Source organism: Nestor notabilis, unplaced genomic scaffold, assembly GCF_000696875.1.
Source record: "Nestor notabilis isolate BGI_N333 unplaced genomic scaffold, ASM69687v1 scaffold19787, whole genome shotgun sequence".
Classification (NCBI taxonomy): domain Eukaryota; kingdom Metazoa; phylum Chordata; class Aves; order Psittaciformes; family Psittacidae; genus Nestor; species Nestor notabilis.
Window position 1 is genome coordinate 8,695 of NW_009935804.1, and position 23,408 is coordinate 32,102.

Genomic DNA, 23,408 nt, shown 5'->3' on the forward strand with positions numbered 1-23,408 from the left:
AGGTCTGACACCATCCTCCATTCTGCAGTTGCTATGGACAAAACTAAATATAATTAAGTTTTTTTTTAAAGTAGAAAAAAAGTCTTAAGATTAGCCTTCTGTCACCTGGCCTCTACATAAAACTCAGAGCAACTCGCTACCCAAGCACCACCTGCCTCCACTGCAGATGGGCAGCAGGAGAGACTCCTGTTTTCTAGAACAGGGTTTAACTCTGGTAATTAAGGATAAACTGGCAGCATGCTTGTAGCAGGAATTAAAATATCAAAGCTGGCTACAGAACTTCAGCACATGCCCCACAAATGCCTCACATAAAGACATTTACAGCCAAATGGTTCCCAGCCTAGCCCTTTCCTGCAAGGCCAGAATCAGGCCACATTGCCAATATACTGTTTCTTAGGCTTATCCTGGGAGGAAGTAAAACAAACAAGCCAACCAACCCCAAACACACAACAAAAACTCCACAGCAAGACAGCAAGAGCTGGATAGGCGTTAGTGCTGTGTCACACCTTGCTGGTAACAGGTCAGGCTATGCACCCTGTGGATTCTTCTGTCCCATGGAAATGTTCATTCAGAAAATGCAAACCAAACCTCATTAACACCATAACATACAAATTTGTAAGACTCTTATTTTTTGCACAGGAGGCTGTGAAATACCTACTATACAGGACAGCAGTAAGCACCAATATCATATCTCTGTTGACTACCAATATCCTTTCTCTGTTGACTACTGCAACAGTGCTGAGCTTGCTCTCTGCCTTTAAGCCAATTAGCAGGGCATGGCTGAACCTACAGGGCTTGGTTCGCTTTCCATTCTCCAAACAGGGTTGCCATCTTCCAAACATTTATTACAAGTGTCTGGGGCACAGGCTATTCCCCTGAAATCACACTGAAGCACCATTTGTGAAAGTGCTCATCAACATACTCCAAAACATGCCAAGAACTCTACTAAAGTCTTGCATGGACAGCTGCAACTGCTGCTTAGGTCTGCTTTACATACTGGCAATAGACATCACCTGTGCTACTACATTTAGCATTTCATACAGTGGAAATAAAAGGTCCCTCATCAAAGGTTGCCATATGGAGACCTTGCACTTTCTGCAAAGGGTTTAGCTTTTTTAGCATTCACAGCCTCCCAGAATAAGATATTTCATAATATATAATAAAATTTGCATGAGGCTTCGTTTTCCTTATTCCAGGGAGTCTGAGAAACAGGATGGCCAGCAGGATGCATTTTGAATTCTCCTGATTCATAAATATACTTTCTATCAAGAAGACACCATGTATTTCCCCATTAATTCCTATGGGGCTAGCTTCAACTTGACACACAGCACATTGCACAGGACACACAGCTCACACGCACACTCACTGGGTAAGGTGCTAGCCACAATGAAGTAAAAAACCTTCATTAACTCCAGGGGCTAAGACTTCATCTTTGATCTTCTATATGCTAAGGTCTTTTCTGTACAGAACTGTCTCTATGCTTTTCAATCCATGGACTTTCAGAAGTAATAGGAAAAAGCATTTAAAAGCTGAATGACTCTCTTACAAGGTCATCTGTTGTAACTGGTTCTCCTTTCTTGTTGGAAGCCACCACCATTCTTCCCAGTCGCTTTTTCATATCGTCCAGCCCATCAGAGAGTGCTAGAACTGCCATGATTTCGCTGCTCACTGTGATATCAAACTGAGCCTGCAAGAGATCAATAAAGAACATGAGCTCATTAAGATTCCCTAGCAGCAGTCCTTACTTCCATTAAATTCCTAAAACAAGGCCAATCACCACCATCATAAAAAAAAAAAATAAATTGTAAAAATAAAGCTACATTACTCTCAGAACATACTTCATTTAATTTTAATTTTTCCTGCAAAATTAAGTAAAAACTACTTATTCTATTACTATTACATGACTCTCTCCTGGTGCATACATTAGTGATTCATGTAAGAATGCTTATCACTAGCAAACTATATTTTTGAAGACTGTATTAACTCATCTGACTACCACTAAACAGTACAGTACATGACAAAAAAAAAAAAAAAAAAAAAGATTCTATAGGAAATGAAGGGTAGAATTCATCTGACATCTAACGCAGACACCTCCGTCAAAGCTAAGCACCCAAGGGACATTTCAAGTCAATAGAAAGATGCTTTTCTGAGCACAATAAATTTGAACTATTAATTTGACAGTTACTTAAGGGATGAGAGGAGTCACAGCCCAGATTGCCTGTTTTCCTCTATTGATTATATAATGAATCCACACAACTAGCGCAGATACTATACCTAGTTTTGGTCAGATACATCCCACCCAAAGTATATTCAATGGTAAAGATTAGCCATTGCCAAGCATCATCTTTAGAGAGGGCACTCGTGTACTACTTACTATGCCACAGCCATCCCAGTTTGGGAAACCAACATTCAGGAGAGATCAGGGAAGGAGAGAACAAACAATAACACCAAATACTGCACTGGCAGTAAATTTAAATGCTTGGTTGAAGGGACATTCTGCTTTCCTTTAACAAGATGTTGGTAAAAAAGGGAAATATCTGGAGTTATAGAAACCTGCTTTAGGACCACGTTTTTCAAAGTATTTAAAACATGCAACAAAAGGGAATAATTACCGTCCGTGAAAAGCCTTGTTCTGTTGGAGACTGTCCAATAGTGATTTTCCTAAGGAACCTGTCATTTGTATCCAGTACTGTGAGGAATGCAGAGAGAAAGATGAGAAGTCACGTTGCAAGTCCTGTCACATCTATGCCCTATGATAAACACTTGGCTAGATCACTATGAAGGAAGGATAGCAGTTTGACATACCATCCTCTCCTACAGAATGACAAATGCTACTCAACCTGATTCTTCCCCCAGATTAAACTGCAGTTAAGACACCCAAAGCCACATGCAGACCCTGCACCACATTCAGAAGGAGTCTATGACCCTCTGCATGCACTGAGACAAGTCCAAAGCCTCTCTGAAAAGCAGAGCTGCTAGTATTACTCCAACTGCATTTTCACCATCATTAACCAATGTGAAACCAGGAAATTATTACAGTCAAATAAAATTATCGTTTTTAAAATTAAGTGATAAAATGGTCCGATACTACCACTTGTAGTTTCTGACTATTCTTTACCTAGTGAGAATAGTTTCACACAGCCCCATTAGCTCAAATTACCTTGGAAACCAAACTGTCAAATACTGGCTTAAATTTGCTGTCTCTTACTATCTGCTTGAAAAATTTTTAAGTGTTTTAAAAAATATTTCCCATGAGGCAGAATACTTGAGCCCCATCACGAGTTATGAAGCAAATTCTGGAGAATACATTTCACACTATTTTAATAAGAAGGAGAAAAAGCAATACTCTCAGGGTCTAAATCAGAAAGAAATTTCCATATTTGAAATTTCTTTTGCTAATGAAATACTAAATCTGCCAGATCAGAGATTGATCTTATCTTCAAGGATCTTTAAAAACCTTTTAAAAACCTGGCCTTTATTTGCTGTCAGTCCCCCAAAGAGCAAGTGGGCAGATTAACCTGAGTTTAATCCCAAAGCAGAACACTTCCTTGCTCACAGAGCTTTCTCAGTCAGGTTAAAAGGCTGTTGGCTACAGCTGCCAAACTCAACTCTCTCAGTGACTGACAAACACAAACTTGCACCAATAAGTGAAGTCTTAATCTTTGTGAATTCAGAGTGGATTCAAGGTCTGTGTATCAGACCCTTTAGAAATGGGATCCCAGCTGCAAGCATCTATCCCATCGAACACTTGAAAGGACAGATCAGCCCTGCCCTCTTTCCCGTTTTTCCAGGAAACACAGTTCCTGCTGCACTTGCACACCTGTCTTTTTGACACACACTTTGTTTCTTGACAATTCTTTTATTTAATGGCTTTTGTACCTCTTTGCCATGTTATGGTGCCTGGGTCAATGTCCAATCTCACAAATAAATTGACTTCTTCCTTTGTCAAAGCCATAGGATCAGTTTTGTTAATGCCCAATTTCTACAGGAGGAAAGGACAAATAAAAGAAAGGCATAATGAAAAGATTCACAGAAATTAACTTTTCACTAGACCAATGAGCCTTCAGCAGCAGCATCCACATATTCAGAAATAAGGAGGAGCTGCCTTTTTGGTCCCCTTCTCCAAGACTCCACAACAACGTAAGATGATCCATTAGTGTGTACCTGGAAGCAGAGCTTGCTGCTGGCCAGCTAGTAAAGGGCAAGGTAGACAATAGAGTTCATTAGGGCAGGTTGTTTCCATGCTTTGTGCAAAGCATCTACAGAAAGAGTAAGAGAGCTCTGCAGTTCTTACATGCCTTGTTCTAATCATTAGTCTCACATGCTTACATCCATTTCTCATTAGTTTGCCTAGGGTCACTGCACACAGCCATACGTATTTGAAGACACTGCTTTCAGCATGCTGGTTAAGCAGCACAAAGGAGGAATTAAACAATTCAGTCACAAGGCTGTCAGCATCCCAGAAAGCTGATCTTGAACATACTGAGAGGATGGGCAGTTTGCCAAGTTGCTTAATTGAAAGAAGAATTATCTCAGGAAGTCTGATACAAGCACAAGCATAAGAATAAGGAGAAGGATTGAGCTCATTTATGAACGAGCAAGCTTTTTTAATTAAGTAGACAGCTAACATGTATTTTTCTGAAGAACAGCAGGGAGGAAGAAAGTCTGTTCTCTTCTTCAAGATCATCATTTTGGAAAAAAACAAAACAAAACCAACTAAACAACCCCTGCCCCCCCCCCCCCCCCTGGAGTATTGGCATTCCATTCACATCTCAACATTTAATAACCATAAGAGTGGTTAGGTTAGAGTTCTCGCCGCAGTCCATCAGGAACACCAAGCAACATGACATAGCTTCTCTGCTCAGCAGTAGAAGCAAGCCACACATTCTCTAACGGAGAAGACATTACAGCCAATTAATAAATCAGAGTTGCAGCTTCCTATATAGTCTGACTATTGCTCCCGACTTCCAAATGGACAACTAATCCAGCCTGAATACTGTCCAAACAGGTTTGTACTTTCAATGACCTGAGCAGGCCCCAGTCCTTCCTCCTAGCCAGGAAGTCCAAGCCCAAAGCAAAGCTATTCCTCTGTTATCTTCATTTTTGTGGAAGTCAGGGACACATACTAGTTGACATTAATTTCTGAGGATCAGAGGAGCTGTGGTCTGCTCAGGGTCTGCCATTCAATGACAGGGCTACTCATCTAACTGGGAATTCTTTTTTTGGAATAAGAGGAGCGGGGAAAAAATACCTGTCCCCTACATTGCCCCTTTCCCCCATTTTCCCTGTCTGGATAAGACAAAAAATTCTCTATACTCTCCTTTTGCTGAATTTTATAAACTGCCTTTTTTTTTTTTTGTGCTGCATTATCTACATAGCTGTCACATGGGAACTATTCATCTCTAGCTTGGTCCTCTCTTAACTGCATTAAGGACACTGAACAGACACCATTAATAAAGGGCACTAATCCCTTTGCCTCTTCCCACTGTGTTATTCATCAGCATATGATAGTTACATTAATGATTCTTCCCCTTCAGGCTGCATCTCAGTTTTCTGTGCTGTAGAAAGGGCTATTACATTTCTGCACACTTTATGTAAAAAATAAAGTGCAAGCACAATGATCTAGAGGACAACAGGAGGGTTTCTGTAACCTAGTTCTGCCTACATCAAGGATGATTAAAAGGAACAGAAGCAGAAGCGAATGTGAAACTGGTGAATTTACCTGTAGTCTTCGGATCTGAATGTCTGAGAACTTCCTAACACCATTGTCAGAAGGCACCAAACGCTTGTAGAGAGCCTTGCATAATGAAACAGGTAGTTAATCAGCAATGCTGGCACAGCCAAAACATCTTGGCCAAAGTGGGCTGGGCTCAAATACACCCTAAGAAAAGATCGTACCTGGTCAGTCTGAGTGAGCTCATGGAATATACGTGCATCGACAGCAGCAGCAACCAGGTTGTTGGCTGCAGTGATAGCATGGATGTCACCAGTGAGGTGAAGGTTAAACTAGAGGAGATAAAACATATCAGTTACCTCATCCTGCTGCAATTTTCATTTATTTCAGTGCACCATAGACAGATGGAAAGAGAAGTATTAACAGTAATGTTAAAGTGGGTGAGGATGGAGGGGGAGAGATTGCTCAGTGCAGTATATGGAAGAGAGGAAAGAATTCCTCTAAAACAGAAAAAAGCCTCCCCCACATTTATGTCATTTACAAACTTCCAGAACAAAGCTTCCAATTAAAAAGGTTTGAGATTGGTTGGTTTGTTTTCCATGAGAATAGTTCTCACAGGCTCCTTGACACCTGAGAAGACCATGATATGGCACGTCTGCTTCGCTCTTCCTTCACCTTCCTTCTGACCCACTCTTTTTTTGCACAAATGGGTTTCACACATACATTAACTGAAGCTGCTGCTGCTGCTCCCACAAAGATATCTGAGCTAAACTGAAACTAGCAACCTTGTGTAGTGCTAGCAGTAGAGCTGTGGTTCCACAGAGCTCTGCATAAGCTAACCACTCAAACACATAGTATCATATAGGCAGAACTTGTAGACCACGTACTACACAGTGACACTGCTAATGATTTTCTTGGTTCTATCTCATTAAAAGATAAGTTTGAGTGGGTTTGCCTACATGAGTTATCTACCTGCACTGTAGCTACGCTGACAAATGGCTTGGGACATACAGCTTCTGTGATAAACTTGCATTATGGCAGGGGAGTAAAAGGTGTGGTTAAAACAATACTCTTCCTCTGTAGCAGAGCAGCAAAGGAAGAAGATGAAAAAGGGACATCAGAAAAGGTGATATGAGGAAAGACCTCAAAATATCATTTTACGGCAGTCTTGCTACTGTGGTCTTAAAAACCAGATAGCTAAAAGCAGAATGTAGCTAGTCACACACAGTAATTAAAAATCCTAATTAGTAAATGCCAATCATTGTCTCATTCTACATACATGCACCAAGAAGCCATACTACTACCTTGGTTCTGCAGTATGACCTGAAAAGTCTTCCGTTTGCTACCATTTTCCTAGGATGAAAGCTGCATCCAGAAATATCCAGTGATGGATCAAGGTCATTAGTGTAACTAGTGACTCCAGGTACTTCAATTTTATGAGACATGCATCAATTAAAACACCCCCACAAAACTCTGTATTTATACCACGTGGGTCATACTTAAAGAAAGTCCTTTCAGCCAGTTTCGTTCCAAGAGTGGAGCTGTTTCCCACTGCTGCACACAGTGAAGTATTTTGACTCATCTTATTAACACTCCCAAAGAGGAGGAGATTATTTTCCCTGTCACATCTATCTTTCACACATGTTCCTGGCACCTGACTAAATCAGTATTCTGCCTCCTTAACATTTTTATCTTTTATGGACTTGCTGCATCAATTGGAACAAACAGCCCTTTTGATCATTTCTGCTTTTCTTCCTAAAATTGCCCTGTGTCAATCTATAGTGCACAAGACAAAGGTAGAATTCTACAGGCAATTACTTTGAGAGTTGAGAGAAGCACGAGAGCACGTGCTACACGTGCCTTTCAATTCCCTGCCCCCAGACATGGGATTTTACTTGCTGCCAAGTCGCATCAGAAATATTCTGCAGTGCCAGTCCCCCACAGGCTGAGGTCTTGCCATTACTGATTACCAACTTCCCTTTTCCCATTTCATGTTAGTAATCTAAACCAGAAGTACACCAAAATAGCTCACAGAAAGAGTCGGTGACCACTGCTGCTGACAGAACTACTTAATATGCTTCCAAAACGTATTACATCATTATCACCTTAATTTCAGTGCTGGGAAAAAGAGGCACAGGATGTACTTTTCTCAAGTGTATACAGCTATTCAAGGCAGAGAAGGGGAAGGAACAGAAAAGCTGGGAATTCCTAGTTCTGTGAAGTTCCCTGACCATGCAGGCACCCTTCTGAAACAACCAAAGACATTAAAAAACAAACAAACAAACAAATATAAAACTGCTGAAATGAAGCATTCCTGGGAGTGCTACACTGGGCCATAAACAAAGATTTTGTAAGCTATCCAACAGCAGTATCTCTTCAAGGTCTGTGAGCTCTATGTACAATGAGGCTTTGTATAAAGAATTACCTCTTCCATGGGGATCACTTGACAATAGCCGCCACCTGCAGCTCCACCTAGAGAGAGACAATAGTCAAATCATGCAAATAAAGGTCTCCCCAGTCCAGAATGGTACTACGTGTTTGCTTAATGGCTTTAAGGCAGCAGCTACTGTTGAGCAGCTTAGTTTATATCCCAGCATAGCACTTGAAGACAATGCTGAAGAAAAGGTTTTATTTTCTTAAAAGGAAATGCAATTTTAACTGGCAATTACACAGTAGAATGAAACCTCTGAATTCCATCTTCTCCCTTTTAGTTGAGCTGTAAGCAACAGAACAGTTGATACCTTTTATACCAAAGGTTGGCCCCTGAGAAGGCTGACGAACACAAGCAAAGACATTCTGGTGAAGGTGTGCTCCTAAGGCTTGAACAAGACCGACAGTGGTGGTGCTTTTCCCCTCTCCCAGGGGAGTAGGAGTTATCCTGCAGTGAAAAAGCAGAACAGACACAACCAAACCCTTGTAGTGGGTGAGATTCAAAACACTTAAAGGGCTAAAACAGTCACCTAGCAATTGCAGTTAATGCCAATTCAAATTCTGGGTTGGCTCAGACTTCAGCTTATCTTCATCAGTTTGAAATTGGAATGAGATTGGCAAATTATCACTTAACTGCTGAAGACCTTCCCCTGAAACAATTTGCTAGTTACCACTCTAGGCAGGTTACTAGACCAGGAGAACTCTGACTGCAATCCAGTCTGCCCTTCATAACCCTGACATGCATACCAAAACTATTAATCTCCAGGAGAGAAATGTTAAACTACATTCCCACGATTTGCCACAAGAGATAAATCTAGATTTTCACAGTGTGATTTCCTAAAACCCAGAGCACCCCATAGAGTCACCTTTCCAAAAGACAGTAACAGAACAACATGCCATGCTAATAAAATTTCTTTTCACCTTGACATCATGTAAGTAATACCTCAGTTAAAGAAATACCTACCCAGTAACAACAATGTATTTGCCATCTGGCTGGTTCTTCAACCGTTTCAGAGCTGACAGATGAACCTTGGCTTTAGTTTGGCCATAGAGTTCCACCTCATCAGGGAGCAGGCCAACTTCTCTTGCAACTTGATCAATGGGCTTGGGTATGTAAGACTGTGATATTTCAATATCACTTAAAGAAAGAAAGATAAATCTGTAAGTCAAAGACTTCTCACAAATTCCCTGCTTCTGGACAGCATAAACTACAAACACCTAGTCTGTATTTTAAAAGGGAAGCTTTAACTCCTAGTTAAATGAAACAATCCCACTGATACTGGCTACATTAGAATAGACAAAACACCAACAAACTAAACAACAAAGCCATCCCCCAATCCTCCCCCCCACCAAGAATACCTTTTTTGTAGGCAATATGTTATGCTCCCTTATGGTATTTGTATATTTCAACTGCTCTTTGGGGACTTGACACCAACAACTGCTACTTCCAGATGCCAGGTATTTGCCATGTGAAACTGAAAATTTTCCAAAATCTAAGTGTCTTGCTATCTGCTGAATCAGAAACTATCTATCTGATCTAAGAAGTCTGTGGAAGTCCATGTTTATGGCTTAATATTATCAGGATGACCCAAGCCTACACTTCAACATATGTCACAGCACCACTGCAAGTTAGCTCTGCTCCCCTAGGAAGGCCTCAGAGTTTTCTCTCTTGTTCTCTCCAAACTTCAATGCCAGCTACAGTCTACATATATGTATGCCTCATATTACACAAAGCTTGGGAACAAAAGTGAATATTATTCTGCATGAATACTGCCAGTGGCTTCATTTGGAAGCTTTACCTTGGAACTGGCATCTTTAGGGTAAGCTGGTTATACTGGATGTTCCATTTTCCAGGCTGGAACTTCTCCAGAAAACGCTGTGCACTCTCCACTGTGCTCTAAAATGAACATGAGAAGGCATTATAGGAATTGCCTCTTTGAACCATTCTAGTTAACAATGAGACTCAGAAAGGTTCCCCCCCCTCCATGTGTCTCGGTTTGGGATTAACACAAAGTACTTTGATTAAAGCATTTGCTAATAATCCAGAATGAGATTCTGCTCATAGCTTTCTTACAAAGAAAAAACCCACCACACCTATCCATCTACCTATCCATATTGAAGTGTGCTCGATTTTTTGGAGTGTTCTGTGCCAGCAGTGTTTCTCAAGCAAAGCAGTAAACTGGGAGCTGGCTTATACTATTACTCTCCTTTTTATCCAACAACCCTACAGACAGTTTTAGAATCACAGCCAGAGCATTGTAAGACAAGCCCATTTCTCACTGTTTTGAGACCAGGCTCAAAAAACCCTCAACCCACTTCCCTGTCAAAAAAACAAACAAAAAACACTCCACCCCACCCCCCCCCAAAAAAAACCAACCCACCCAAACCCAAAAAACAAACCCCACAAACAACCAAAACCCCTCTGTCCTAACATCTCCTTAAAGTCCATCTTCTTCCTCAGTTAACTGAATCAAAAGTGTTTGGACTAGAACTTGGAAATCCTAACTAGACCTCTGTAAGAGCAAGAAGGAAGCACCAGTTGCCTTGGTAGCATGCTGGTGGTTACCAGCAACATATTCCAAAAGCAAACGTAGAGGAGATGACCACATACCTGCATTAACATGGCCACAGTCATAGGCCCAACGCCACCAGGAACAGGTGTGATGTAGGAAGCTTTCTCTTTTGCTGTGCTGTATGCCACATCTCCTACAACTCTTTTTCCACTGGCCTTTGTGCTGTCTGGGGATTTAAGGAAAAAGTTTTACATTGCATTTCACCAAAAGAGAAGCCAGCACTGACTGAAGCTAGCTCTTCCTCTACTGGAATAAAGAAACCAGAAGCTGAGTACCCAGAAAGATGTAAAGAAACATAAAAAGTTAAAACATGACCAGATTAAACTGTTATCACTGTACTTCACTCAGAGAGTGTCAACAGCTCATGCAACGTATCACAGAATGGTCTGGGTTGGAAGGGACCTTAAAGATCATCCAGTTCCAACCGCCCTGCCATGGGCAGGGACACGTTCCACTAGACCAGGTTGCTCAAAGCCCCATCCAACCTGGCCTTGAACACTGCCAGGGATGGGGCAGCCACAGCTTCTCTGGGCAACCTGTGCCAGTGCCTCTCCACCCTCACAGGGAAGAACGGGAAGAAGTATCTTCCCATTAAGCACCATTTAGCCTCAGCCAAATATATCTCTCTTCCCTTGAGGATGCAATTATTTACTCAGTGGCACATAGCCCATGGGGCAGCCCAAAGATGACTCCAAAACAAATGCAGGAGCCACAAAGCACAGATCAAGTTTTACATCTGTGCAATAATAAAACACAAATAGGACATACAATAGAGATGCCACCTGAACCTTCCCTTCACAGCTCCTGCTATATTGTTGTGAAGGATTAGTACAGCTTTCAGTTTGAAGGACACACATACAAATGGTCTAGAAGAAATGAAAGAAGAAACATGGCTGACTTCTTCCAAAAATCCAGGTTTACATGTGCTCTGTTCTACTCTGGAGGATACCTGGGCCTTATGACTGAATAAAATCATCTGCCTTTACAGAAACTGAAGACAAAGTGTTGAGCTTCTCGATTACTCATTGCCATTCTACTGATGGACTGGCAAATGCTGCACTTCACAGAGATCAGAATATTGTCAAAACAAACCTCATCGGTGGCTTAAGGCAGCACCAGTAGAATAATTTCATCTCCTCTGGCAAAAAAAGAAGAAAAATAGAAAAGCCTGACAACTCAGAAGCAGATAAAGCACTTCTTTCCGGTGGTGACCTTTAAGCTCACCCATAAAGAGACAAAAAGACAAAATGCTTTAGTAAACTAGCACAACTATCTAAAGAACTCACTGGTTATAGACACAGCATATAAAAAAAAAGAAAATTTAAGTCTCTTCTGGAATGTCAGAGCCTCATTTCAGATATAAGGACTCAAGGGAACTTCTAAGCAGTGTGAAAAATCTGAAGACAGATTTTAATGTTGTTACATTGAAATATATTGCATACAATAAGCCTATGTTTGAACAGAACACAGTCAGTGACTTTAACATACATTTGGCGAGGGGGGAAGAGTAGAAGAGAAACCAAACTCCTGAACAGCTGATTATGTTAAAACCAAAAAGAGGGAACAAAAGCAGCTCCTGCCAACACTAATTTTTAGCTGCATTGTTACTGACAATTAACAGTTTGGATGCTTTTGCTGTGTTTGTGTTTTAAGCAACAGTTCTTCTCCCTGAAGTTCAAAGCTTTAACAACATCACAGCTGTTAAAACAGTGTTTCTACAGCCACTGTCAGCTTTGTTGCCTGAACTGCAGACCTATCTGGCCCTACAGCCTAGAGACCAGTTTAATTAAGATTGCAAAAGGCAAGTACACATAATCATAGTTTCTTCCAAGGACACCAAGCAGGCTTACCTACCACCCTGGCCAGGAAGACTCCAGGCCCAAGAATGATGAAAACAAGTAGGCACACCAAACACGAATAGTCTAATTTGTTACACAGACACAGTGATGATCACAAGCTAAACAGACTGCCAGTCCCTGCCTCTGCTCCTCACACCAAGCACTGCTGAGCTCAACTTAGAAGCTATTCAATTAGCTTTAAAATACTAGTCTTTGAAGGAAGCTCACATACAATACTTCCTGCCTCTCCCCATAATTGTACCTTCTCAATAGTCATCATCCCACACTTAAAAAAAACCCCAAACCAGTTACAGAGAATATCAGTGACACTATAACTGTTCCCAATGCCTGTGTCGTCTTTAGTCCCATAGGTTCTGTAGCCAGCTGGAACACATGAGAGAGCACCTGAGGACTCTGAGATCAAAGAAATGAAGGGCATACCTACATATATGGAATGAACAGGTATGATTATCTCCATCTACCTCCAGAGACAGCTGCATGAGACACCCTGAGTGCAGCTTCTGAACTGAAGCAAATTCAGAGTCCTACTTTCACCAGACAAGGGCTGGGAATATTTGCATGACTTCCAAGCAAACTTGTGCCAATGTACATACAACTCTAACAACTTTCTGATGGATATACGACTGCAAACACACAAGGCCATACATGACCCTCATCTCTAAAACATTAGACCACCTGCTTCCAGTCTGTTTCTTTTTCTGTACATCACTGGGAAAAGGTGTTTCATGAGGGATCCAACACAATCTGACCTTACAGGCCTATGATGCCAGCTTGATTCCCAGTACATGAAGATATAAACAGAGCATCAAGTCAAGGCTTTCTATATCTTTCTAGCTCTTCTGGTGTTTAAAGAGCACGGCACCAAGACACACAGAGGCTGAAACTCCTTTGCTGCTCTTATATCCCACTGTTCAAGGTTCCCTGTTGGCTAGGGCTGAAAAAACCCACAATAGAGGACTCTGAACTAGGTTGCTTTCTCCATCAGGACTTGGGACAGAGACACTCCAGAGACTATGCCATCTCTGGGAATACCCTCTGCCTGCGCTGCTCTTCCTTCTTGAAGGAGAGCAATTTCTACAGGTCTGGAATTAAGGCATTTAAATTTTCTGTTGGACTAGCTCTCTCACTGCAGCAGTGGGAAAGACAAATACAATCCAGTTTGGAAAGGGAATAAGACACACTTGTCTGCTCTAACAGAGATTTCAGAAGATCCTCCTTCCTCTCTCTCTAGCTGGCGACCTGGAAGGAATTCTGTTCAGTTGTAGTACATGAATACAAAACCAGATGTGCCTAAATTACCTACTATAGCCTCCAACCCGGCAGCCTTGGGAGTATACAGGCCACCCTCCATACAAAAGCACAACAGATGCATCTGCATGGCATTATGTGGCTAACTCCAACTTGGCAAGCCTGCATGAAGTCAATGTCCTACTATGTCAAATCATACTGGGATTTGCCTGACAGGGCACCACAAATTGACAAGTATAGGTATATTCAGAGATTGCCATGTCCTTCAGCTGCAACTCACATCTACATCTAGGAGACACCTAGCTAGAGGCACTTACAGCCAATATAAGATGTATTGGAACTGTTTTATTTTTCCCCCCAGTCCATTCAAAGCACCATCACAGCTAGCAGCAATATTCTATCTATACAGAGATGTAGCTGGAAAAGCTGGCAAACTAGCTACCGTTCTTTCTGTAGCATTACAATTCCCACAATTCTGGCACTGATTTCCCAAAAAATTAATCTGAAAACTTTTTCACAACCTATCAGAAGGCAAGAAAGTGGCAGGAAAACGTAGCAGCTGAGAAAACTGCAGAAAAAGTAGTCCATGGCATCCATCATTCTGAAACCTCACTATTTCCATGGTACTCTATCAAGTACCTGACTACCAATGTCATTAAGCATATTGCCACGCAACACTGACTAGGTTCAGAACTCAGTGCACTGCCCAAGGCAGACTAATTGCAAGAATCAGGGATGTGTCCTCAGAGATTCGGTTCACATCAAGCCTGAAAAAAAAAAAAGGTCATACCATATGTCAGAAAGACAATGGTAGTTTAATTTGCAACATGTTAAAGGGGGAAACTCCAAGCCATTCTGTCTCATGCAGATAAGTAGTGACCCTATGGGTTTTGGCAAACTGCCTAAGTTTGGGTAGCCTGGCACAAATACATCAAACATCAAACAGCAGCAGCACATGACTTTTTAATTAGACAGAAGACTAATGTTTTTAAATGCAACTCAATGTCATCTTTGAGGAACAAGACTTCTGAACAGAAATTTCTTTATATTCCATTAAATAATGGCAACAAAATGACTGATTAATTATGAAAACTACCTTCTAAAAGCCATGTGGGTGTAGTACGGAGATAGTTGGATGGTGACTAATTTTCCATATCATTCAATATCTGTAATTTGGATTTAAAATGAGATGAAAACAGAAATTGCCAGACTGCCTGTTCCTTCTTTACAAGGAAGGAGTAGCTAAGTGAAACCCTACCCTAAAATCCATTATGTTAAAGCACTTCGTTCTGTGCCAGAGCCACTGTCACCAATACTCTTGCAGAAGCTGCTTTGTTTCAAGACAACAGCCATTCAAGCCTAAGAAGTTAACGTTGTGACTCAACAAATCCTCAGCTACTTGCTTGCCATTTACGTATTTCAAATAGAACAGCTTATCAGATCTAACTGCAAAGTAATGACAGCAAAGCTGTGTGCTCACAAGTGACAACAGCAGCAAGACTTCACTACGAGCTGGGGCAAATTACATGGATATTCTTTCGCAGTATCTCCTAGGCCTCCTCCTTCCTTTACTAATCATCAGCATCATGGAAGGCAGAAATAAAACTGCCACTGATCTGCTTTAGGACAGTAATTCAGACCAACCTTTTTTTTTACATTCACCTCTTCAGGGGTTGCCACCATTACTTAAGACAGACTTAAAAGAGAAAGAAGTCCATATCGACTAGAAACACCAAGGAAACAGTATCCATGTACTTACTTAGCAACTGCATTTATATACAAATAAACACATTCCCACTCTTCATACATTACCCACGCACCCGGCACATGGTTAATTCCACAGTCAATTACAATTGCACCAGGTTTGATCCATTCACCTTTCACCATTTCAGCTTTACCAGCTGCAACCACCAGGATATCAGCTTTACCAACCTATATAAAAAAAAAAAAAAAAAAAAAAAAAAAAAACAAAAAATTTTCTAACAAAAAAAAAAAAAAAAAAAAAAAAAAAAAAAGGCAAACAACTTTGTATCACACTGACAGTGGAAAAATGCAGAGCTGCTTCAGCAGCTTCAATTGCAGTGAAACTCTGTGCTCACTCATTGCCATTGGAGAGATGAAAGGGCATCGTCAGCAAATAAGGGTAGCTAGTAGTTCCTTGGCAAGGACAAATTCCTGTGATCAGAAATTATGGCCTATATTCACAACCCTACCCTGAACTATTGCTAGTCAATGCTTCACAACCTCCTTAGAACTCCTCCATGATTCCCAAGTGGATCATAAAAGACTACTTTTAGATAAAATTAAAGCCTTCCGCATATTCTTATCTTCCTCCCTTCAAATATCCTGCATATTTAGTTGCTTTTTTCAATGCTAGAAATATAACCAGCACTCATTGGACAGCCGCCAAGAACAACCCCTGCATGTTCACCCTCAAGTGAACACGAAGCGTCACTTCACTTGTGGCAGCACTGTCTTGAGGTTTTTACGTCCAGGACCATGTAACACACAACTCCAGGAAAAGCTGACTGTAATTCAGCACTAAGATCTGTTCAGACAGTACTCAGTAAATTTGACAGATCTGGTCACAAAGCTGGTGCTGAAGACACTGACTACAGCTCTTTGTCAGTTCCTGTACTGCTTCATTCATGTTTGCTTAGGAAGTTGATATCCCTTGGAAGTTTTTCTTTTGATCTTCAAGGTAGATAAACTATTTTTAAGATTTCATTAAGAATTAGCACTTCAATTGTTAATCAACCTAATGACAGTCTTACTGAACAGCAACTTAGTGGCATGAAGCACTGCAGCATTTCTGATCTTCTTTGTGAGTTATATTCAAATACACCTACCCCCTTTTCAGCTTTAATACTTGCCTACAGAGCCTGGCAGTGTTGATTGCTCTATGAAATCCAAGTAGGTGGCAGCACAGCAACACACTATTTCTGTCATTCTCACTGCTAGAGAGGAAAATGGTACCAACTCACAGTTATAGAAAATAGACTGGAAGAAAAAAAAAACCAAAAAAAACCCCAAACCCTGGAGAAAGCATTTTCCAGCCATTAGAGCAAAAGAACACCTGGCCTTTTTGGGAAGAAAAAACCCAAAAACCCCAAAACAAAACATGTTGTCTTTCAGGCCACTACATGGAGGAAGGGATGATTAAATTCTCAGCACTTGCCCAAAGAAAACCAAAATAATAATCGTATTGTTATAATTAAAAACCTCTAATTAAGGGCCAAAAATAATCAGGATCCTATTCCAGTGGAAGTATTCACACAGCCATGCAATGAACAGAACTGGCAAACTGATTCAGATGGAAGACGAGGCAGAAAAATGACTCAGTAGCAACACACCAAGCAGGGATGTGCAGGTAGCACTGGCTTGCAGCAGGTAACTACAGACTCGTGCATCCAGCCCGTCCTTACCTCATCAGCCAGTGTTGAGGTCTTTGAATGGCAAGTGGTTACGGTTGCGTGATTCCAGAGCAGCAGGTCGTGCATGGGAGCACCAACAATCTTACTGCGACCAACCACTACAGCCCTTTTCCCTGCAACCTGGATGCCTGCACCACAGAAAGTAAAAATAGGTCATTGTTCATCCTAGTACAAACTAACCCAAACAGCTCTGGAGTCTTTTAGTCAGTTTAAGTCTGGCTCTGGTTCTTCAAGATAGTCATGGTTTAAGTCCAGCTGGTAACTGAGAACCACGCAGCCACTCACTCCCCACCTTCTTCCCTTCCTCCCCCCCAGCTTCTGGAGGGATGGGGAGGAGAATTGAAAGAATATAAATCTCACAGGTTGAGATAAGAACAGTCCAGTAACTGAAGTATAATGCAAAACTACTACTGCTACCACTAATACCAATAATCATAAGGGAAATAACATGGTGAGATAATATAAAACTGAAAGGGGAAAGGAAAACAAACAAACAAACAATAAACAGCAGTGATGCACAGTACAATTGCTCACCACCCGCTGACCAATACCCACCCCAAACCAAGCAGCGATCTGGCCTTCCACGTGATTCCCCACAGTTTATGTACTGAGCATGACGTGCTGTGGTATGGAATATCCCTTTGGCCAGTTTGGGCCAGGGGTCTTGTCTCTGCTCCCTCCCGGCTTCTTGTGCCCCTCCTCACTGGCAGAACATGAGAGACTGAAAAGTCCTTGATCAGGGTAAGCATTACTTAGCAACAACTAAAACATCGGTGTGTTATCAACATTGTTCTCAGACTAAAGTCAAAAACACAGCACTGCACCAGCTACTAAGAAGGAGAAAAATAACTGTTACAACTGAACCCAGGACAAGGATCTATTTTCCTTCTCGGTTTTGCAGGATAGGGAATTGGTGTTGTGAGGGAGGAAGGAAGGGCCATTTTAAAACCAGTTCTTTTACTATCTGAAAAGGCAGAGATGAAATGTGGCATCTCAACAAAAGTTTTGATGTGAAGCACAGCCTTGCAATGTGCATAATTTATCCTCTTACTGAACACTACTGCACTCATGAATAATGTATGGAAACCTCCTTACCTGTCTGCCTGATAAGTTCCATGCATCCTTTTGGTGTACAGGGAATAAAGCAGTCTCCAAGGTCCCCTCTGGAGAGTTTCCCAGCATTGATGCTACTTAAGCTGTATTTTGAAAGAATAAAGGTCAAATAAGATTCCCAGCCTCATGATCACTATTCAAAGGGGAAAAAAAGGTTTCTTTCTGGAGCGGCTGTCATGCTCTCCAGAGGTGAAGTCAGTTTACCCATCTACATCCTTCTCAGGTGCAACAGCATTGGTTATTTTTTCTGTATTGATGGGTTTATCAGAGTCAAGTGGCAGCTGCACTATAAAGCCATGAACAGCAGGGTCTCCATTCAAAGAGGCAATGCACTTGAGGACCTACAAGTAAAGACCAAAAACCTAATGGCCGATAAACTGAAATATGACTGATGTAAAGAAAGAAACATAATCCTATCTGGATTAAAAGATACACACAAGATGTTTAGTTTTTCCACCCAAAAATATAATGACTCCCATTTTTTATTTTTAGAAAAATACCTGTTAAAGTCTCTAAATTTTACATTGTAGTGTTTTAATTATAAAAATATAAAATAGTAATAATTAAAAAAAAAAAACAAACCCACACCAAAAACCTCAGCAGGTTGCAGGGTTTTTTTATTATTTGTTAATATCTACAGGCAAGTAGTTTTTTTTATATGAAATAAGAGGACAAATGTAAGTTCACCTATTGAGCTCAACACCAATGTTACGTATTTTTTCATTACTGGCTCTAACTACTTACGTCAGCTTCTGTTGCTGTGTTTGGCAGTTTTATGTGATTCGCACTGATCCCAATCTGCAAATGAGAATACCAACAAATTATCTGATTTCTGAATTGACATCAGGGATTGACCTGGCTATTCTCCCAGTCCAGCCCAGTCACAGGCTACATTCTGTCACATTTTCTGGGTCTCTCCTGTTCCTGTGGCTACAGTCCTATTATTTAGAAATACCACCAATGAAAGAATAAAGATTAGTGCTTTGCCTGGTTAGACTGGTCCATGCTTCAACTGTCCTGTTCACCTTTCGACATGAACATAATCTTAGCTTGACAGCACACTGCCTTGAAATGCCAGCAGAGAAGATGCAAGATATCACCCAGGGAAACAGGAACTCATCTACGTTCCCAGCCTTGCTGTAGCATGTAATATACTACTTGGTGACAGATGCAAGGCAACTCCAGCTACAAGACATTCAGGAAAGATAAGCACAGGGTAACAGGTCAGGAAAGACAGAGCATCAGCACTTCAGACACATGTAATCTAGGAGACGATCACACAAGAAGTGGCACCAGCCCGCACTGTTGTTACCAGAGTACTCCACTTAGCTACACGTCAGGTTACACACCTAAACTACTTCCTTACAACAAAGAATTCAGGCCAACGCTGGTTTCTCCAATACAGGCAAAGCTTAGACAAAACTATTTGATTTACATCTGTTTTTTCATATTGAGATTTGACCTACTGTGGGAGGGTAAAAAGAAATATTAAGAGTTTGGGCATTACCTCAGCGGCAGCCTTCAGCTTCATATTAATGTAGAGGTTTGAATCATCCCGATTTCCAACCTAAGGATGAGAAGACAGTTGAGTCACATTGCAGAATACAGACCCAGTTGCAGGCTGAGATGGGCTTAACCCTTAGCTTCCTTTGAGCTACACCAAGACGACAGAGGTATTCTTGAATAAGTGTAAAACACACTGGTAGAGTCTTTGAGCATCTGGAGCTAACAGGAGAGAGTTCCGATCTCCTTCATAAACACCATTTATTCCTGTTGAAAAACCTTAGAAACACAGTGTTCTCCAAAGCAGAAAATACTGCCTGCCATTTCATCCACAAAGTTAAATCTCTAGCTAATTAACATGATCAGCAGATGCTGATAACATTCAATTATTGGATTAAGGCTTTCAGAAAAGTTGTGTCTCTTTGATATCCAGGAAACTTAATTTTATGCACATACATGTGCCTTTATGAAGAGATTTCTTCCACTACTGTTTTGAACTTTGAGAATTTTCATGCCAAACAAAACTCAACAAAAACAAGAACAAAGCAATGCACAAAGAGAAAGCAGCAAGTGGAGCAAATGCCTGTAGTTTTTGACAGTGCTGGGTTACAGTACTGCTTACAGTAAAGCTGCATTTCAGAAGACTGCTTGTATCATTCAGTATGTTTTGTTAAAGTAATATTGCTTGTAACCGTATGAAAGTGAGAGGCAAATAAAGAAAAGCTGATAAGCAAACTCTTGAAACCCCATCCCCCGGTACTTGGGAACTATCCCTGGTTCTCACACAGATTACAAACTGCAGGGGTGACTGCATTACCTGATCACTCAGACTACACTGGTTCTTCTTCCCAAGGGTTAGACAAAGGGGCTATATCCCCTTTAAAGTCTATTAGGTTTAGGAAAAGGTATGCCTCAGGGCAGAAAAGAAGGAAGAGTGCAGGCATGAGACGTCAGCAAACAGACCATACATATTGTGTGAAAGAGGACATGCCTGACTATGGACAAAAAAATTCTTTGAGCTCAGAGGACACCAGATATCTCTCAAGAAAAGAGCTTAGTGTGTGGTGTCCCTGCTCATGGCAGGGGGGGTGGAACTAGATGATCTTAAGGTCCTTTCCAACCCTAACTATTCTATGATTCTATGTGTGAGGCACTACATACCAGAAACAGCTAATTGTCCTAACTTAACTGAAAATTGGACAGCTGAGAATATCTTTATTAGGAGATGAATGTCAAGCCCAGACTGTTGGGTAGCTTACAAAAATGTCAGAAAGCCAAAGGGCAAAGAGGTTGTAAAGGACTCTGAGACAGCCCAAGATTGAAGAGAACATAGGCCAACCAAGAAAAAAAATCCAACAACATTACAAGACATCCATTTTTTATGACAGTTACAAGGTCATCAGTTCAGCAACTACCATCAAAGCATCCCTTACTAAATTTTAAATAAAAGACTTTCCTCCTTTCTTCTGAACACCTGATGACAAGTTTTCTGTAGAGATGATCGTCTTAAAACTAATGTAAAAGAAAAGCAGGAAAACCCCAAACAAATTTGTTCCTGGCATTGAAAAGGAGCATTGTCTTTGTGTACTATAGTGGTCTTCACACTGGACTCCAGAGACAGGCATCAAGAGCTCTTCAGGAGCCCACAATACTGAATAAGGACAGAAGACACTTCTCTAAGCAGCCATCAATGCTTTGTTCCTTCCACAGTTCCTTCCTTTTACATGACACTTGCTACTGCTAGTCACCACCTGATCTAAGCGTAAAGAATTTCCAATTTTTATAGCTACAAGGAAAAAAAAACCCCAAACAAATCACCTTAATTCTGCCAAACATGGGCCAAATCCCTGTACTGAGAAGCATCTTTTTTCTCCGCAAGTGTTTCTGTGTGGACTCTAGCACTTACACTTCTGATGGACATCAAATTCAGAAACGGGATTTTGCTCCATCCCCCACACTTAAAGTCTTCTTGGCCAAAGGTGGGTTTGGTTGGTTCCCCCCACCCCCTTGTCTCTCCATGTTCTGATGTAACAGCATATCAAATCCTGTAATAAATACATTTCAAAGATTTCTGGTACAAACACATCTCTGAAAGCTGACAGGCTTTGTGGCTCACAGAAATGCAAAGACTTGGAATAGAGTCTACGAGCACTGCTTCTTCTTAATAGGCAAGAAGCCTACTTTCACCATTCCACAAACACACATGCTCAATAATAATAAAAGAAAATATAATAATAAAAGAAAATATTTAATAAATATTTATTAAAAGAAAAAACAGGCCAAAAACCCCGAAATGTTTCTGGGCCCCAGTACTTGGGAAAAGACATCTCAGAATTGTGTTACTATCCCTCAGGGAACTCTGCTCTTCCATTCCTTTTCAATGTTGCCATTGCAAGGCAACTTTGAAGAAGTTCATAAGCTGTGCGCTTACCATTGCAAAGCAATACAGATTTTCTGTAGTTGTCATTAAAGAAAACAATACCTGCAAAATCGCAAGTCCTGGTCTGAAGCCTGGAAATTTCTCTCTCATCTCAACAACTTGCTGCTTTAGCCTCTCTCTCACTTGTCTGAAAAAGGAAAAAAAACCAAACAAACAAGGTAGAAGTTAATCAAGGGGCTGAATTCTCATACAGTGGTAAGTCAGGAGTTAAAGATGACAGACAGGCAGACTAGCAAACATGTACTTACAGCTGAGCACTGAAGTCTCAGCAACCCCCAAAGAAGGTTAATGTCTGTAAGTCACCCAAATACTTTGGGAGTTTAATTCAAACTTACTTTTTTTTTTTAATAAGTCCACTTCCTCCTTCATTTCATAGGATACAAGATGGAGAAAAAAATCCCTGCACAATGGCAATTCCTGGGATTTCAAACTCCCTACTCAAAAGCACACCCTCTTTCCACATATGCCATACCAAATCTGCCCATTTTCCACAGGCACCCGTCAACACTGTCACACATGCTGTCCTACTAAAGGATGATGAATCTACAGTGGTAAAACTCTGGAAAATAGCTAAACAGGAAGTACCCACAGATACACCTCTCTCAGTTGGTCAATACTATGTTTCTATTTCCTGCCTGCTTGGCCTAATCAGGCTGGACAGGCTGCAGCCCTACACCCGCCTTTCTGCCTCCAGCCTGCTTCTGAGCTTGCCAAAATGCATGTGAGAAAATGCCCGAGCCCAGGGGCTTCCAAACTAGACAAAAACTTTTCCATGGGGCAAGGAGAATGGGAGGTGGATAGAAGTGTAGCTGTGAGGAAAATTAGCTAAACTCTGGTACACAGCTCAGATCACATCTTCAGTGAAAAAAAGTTTAAAGATACAATTATTAAAACACAACTTTAAAGGGAAGCATGAGAGGATTCACTGATGAGTTAATCTAGCTCAGATGTCAATTCATGTCAGTTCACTATGTAATGTTTTAGAGATAGCAAGTACTCATCACTGATGTATTAGCCACAGACAGCTCAAAAGCCACTGTCACCATCCTCCCCAGCCTTGCACTCCAATTTCTCAACCACTGTCTGGGCCACGTGCATGATCCTTCAACTGGGAAGGTGGTGGGAAAGAGGTTC

The 23,408-nt window shown here is 41.1% G+C and overlaps 1 protein-coding gene across 1 annotated transcript in view; it reads right to left on the reverse strand.

The window, feature by feature from the left end:
* The window catches only part of MTHFD1 (methylenetetrahydrofolate dehydrogenase (NADP+ dependent) 1, methenyltetrahydrofolate cyclohydrolase, formyltetrahydrofolate synthetase), a gene marked incomplete at both ends in the record, with an annotated part of 30,008 nt that extends 7,607 nt beyond the window's left edge, over positions 1 to 22,401 (reverse strand). The window contains 17 exons of the mRNA XM_010017996.1: positions 1,547 to 1,687; positions 2,613 to 2,689; positions 3,880 to 3,982; positions 5,723 to 5,797; positions 5,899 to 6,006; positions 8,100 to 8,146; positions 8,416 to 8,552; positions 9,069 to 9,242; positions 9,904 to 10,001; positions 10,716 to 10,843; positions 15,605 to 15,716; positions 17,210 to 17,346; positions 18,314 to 18,414; positions 18,536 to 18,672; positions 19,076 to 19,129; positions 19,839 to 19,898; positions 22,317 to 22,401. Of these exons, the coding sequence (XP_010016298.1) occupies positions 1,547 to 1,687; positions 2,613 to 2,689; positions 3,880 to 3,982; positions 5,723 to 5,797; positions 5,899 to 6,006; positions 8,100 to 8,146; positions 8,416 to 8,552; positions 9,069 to 9,242; positions 9,904 to 10,001; positions 10,716 to 10,843; positions 15,605 to 15,716; positions 17,210 to 17,346; positions 18,314 to 18,414; positions 18,536 to 18,672; positions 19,076 to 19,129; positions 19,839 to 19,898; positions 22,317 to 22,401 (1,774 nt within the window). The remainder of the gene's footprint in view (positions 1 to 1,546; positions 1,688 to 2,612; positions 2,690 to 3,879; positions 3,983 to 5,722; positions 5,798 to 5,898; positions 6,007 to 8,099; positions 8,147 to 8,415; positions 8,553 to 9,068; positions 9,243 to 9,903; positions 10,002 to 10,715; positions 10,844 to 15,604; positions 15,717 to 17,209; positions 17,347 to 18,313; positions 18,415 to 18,535; positions 18,673 to 19,075; positions 19,130 to 19,838; positions 19,899 to 22,316) is intronic.
* Positions 22,402 to 23,408: the final 1,007 nt, after the last annotated feature.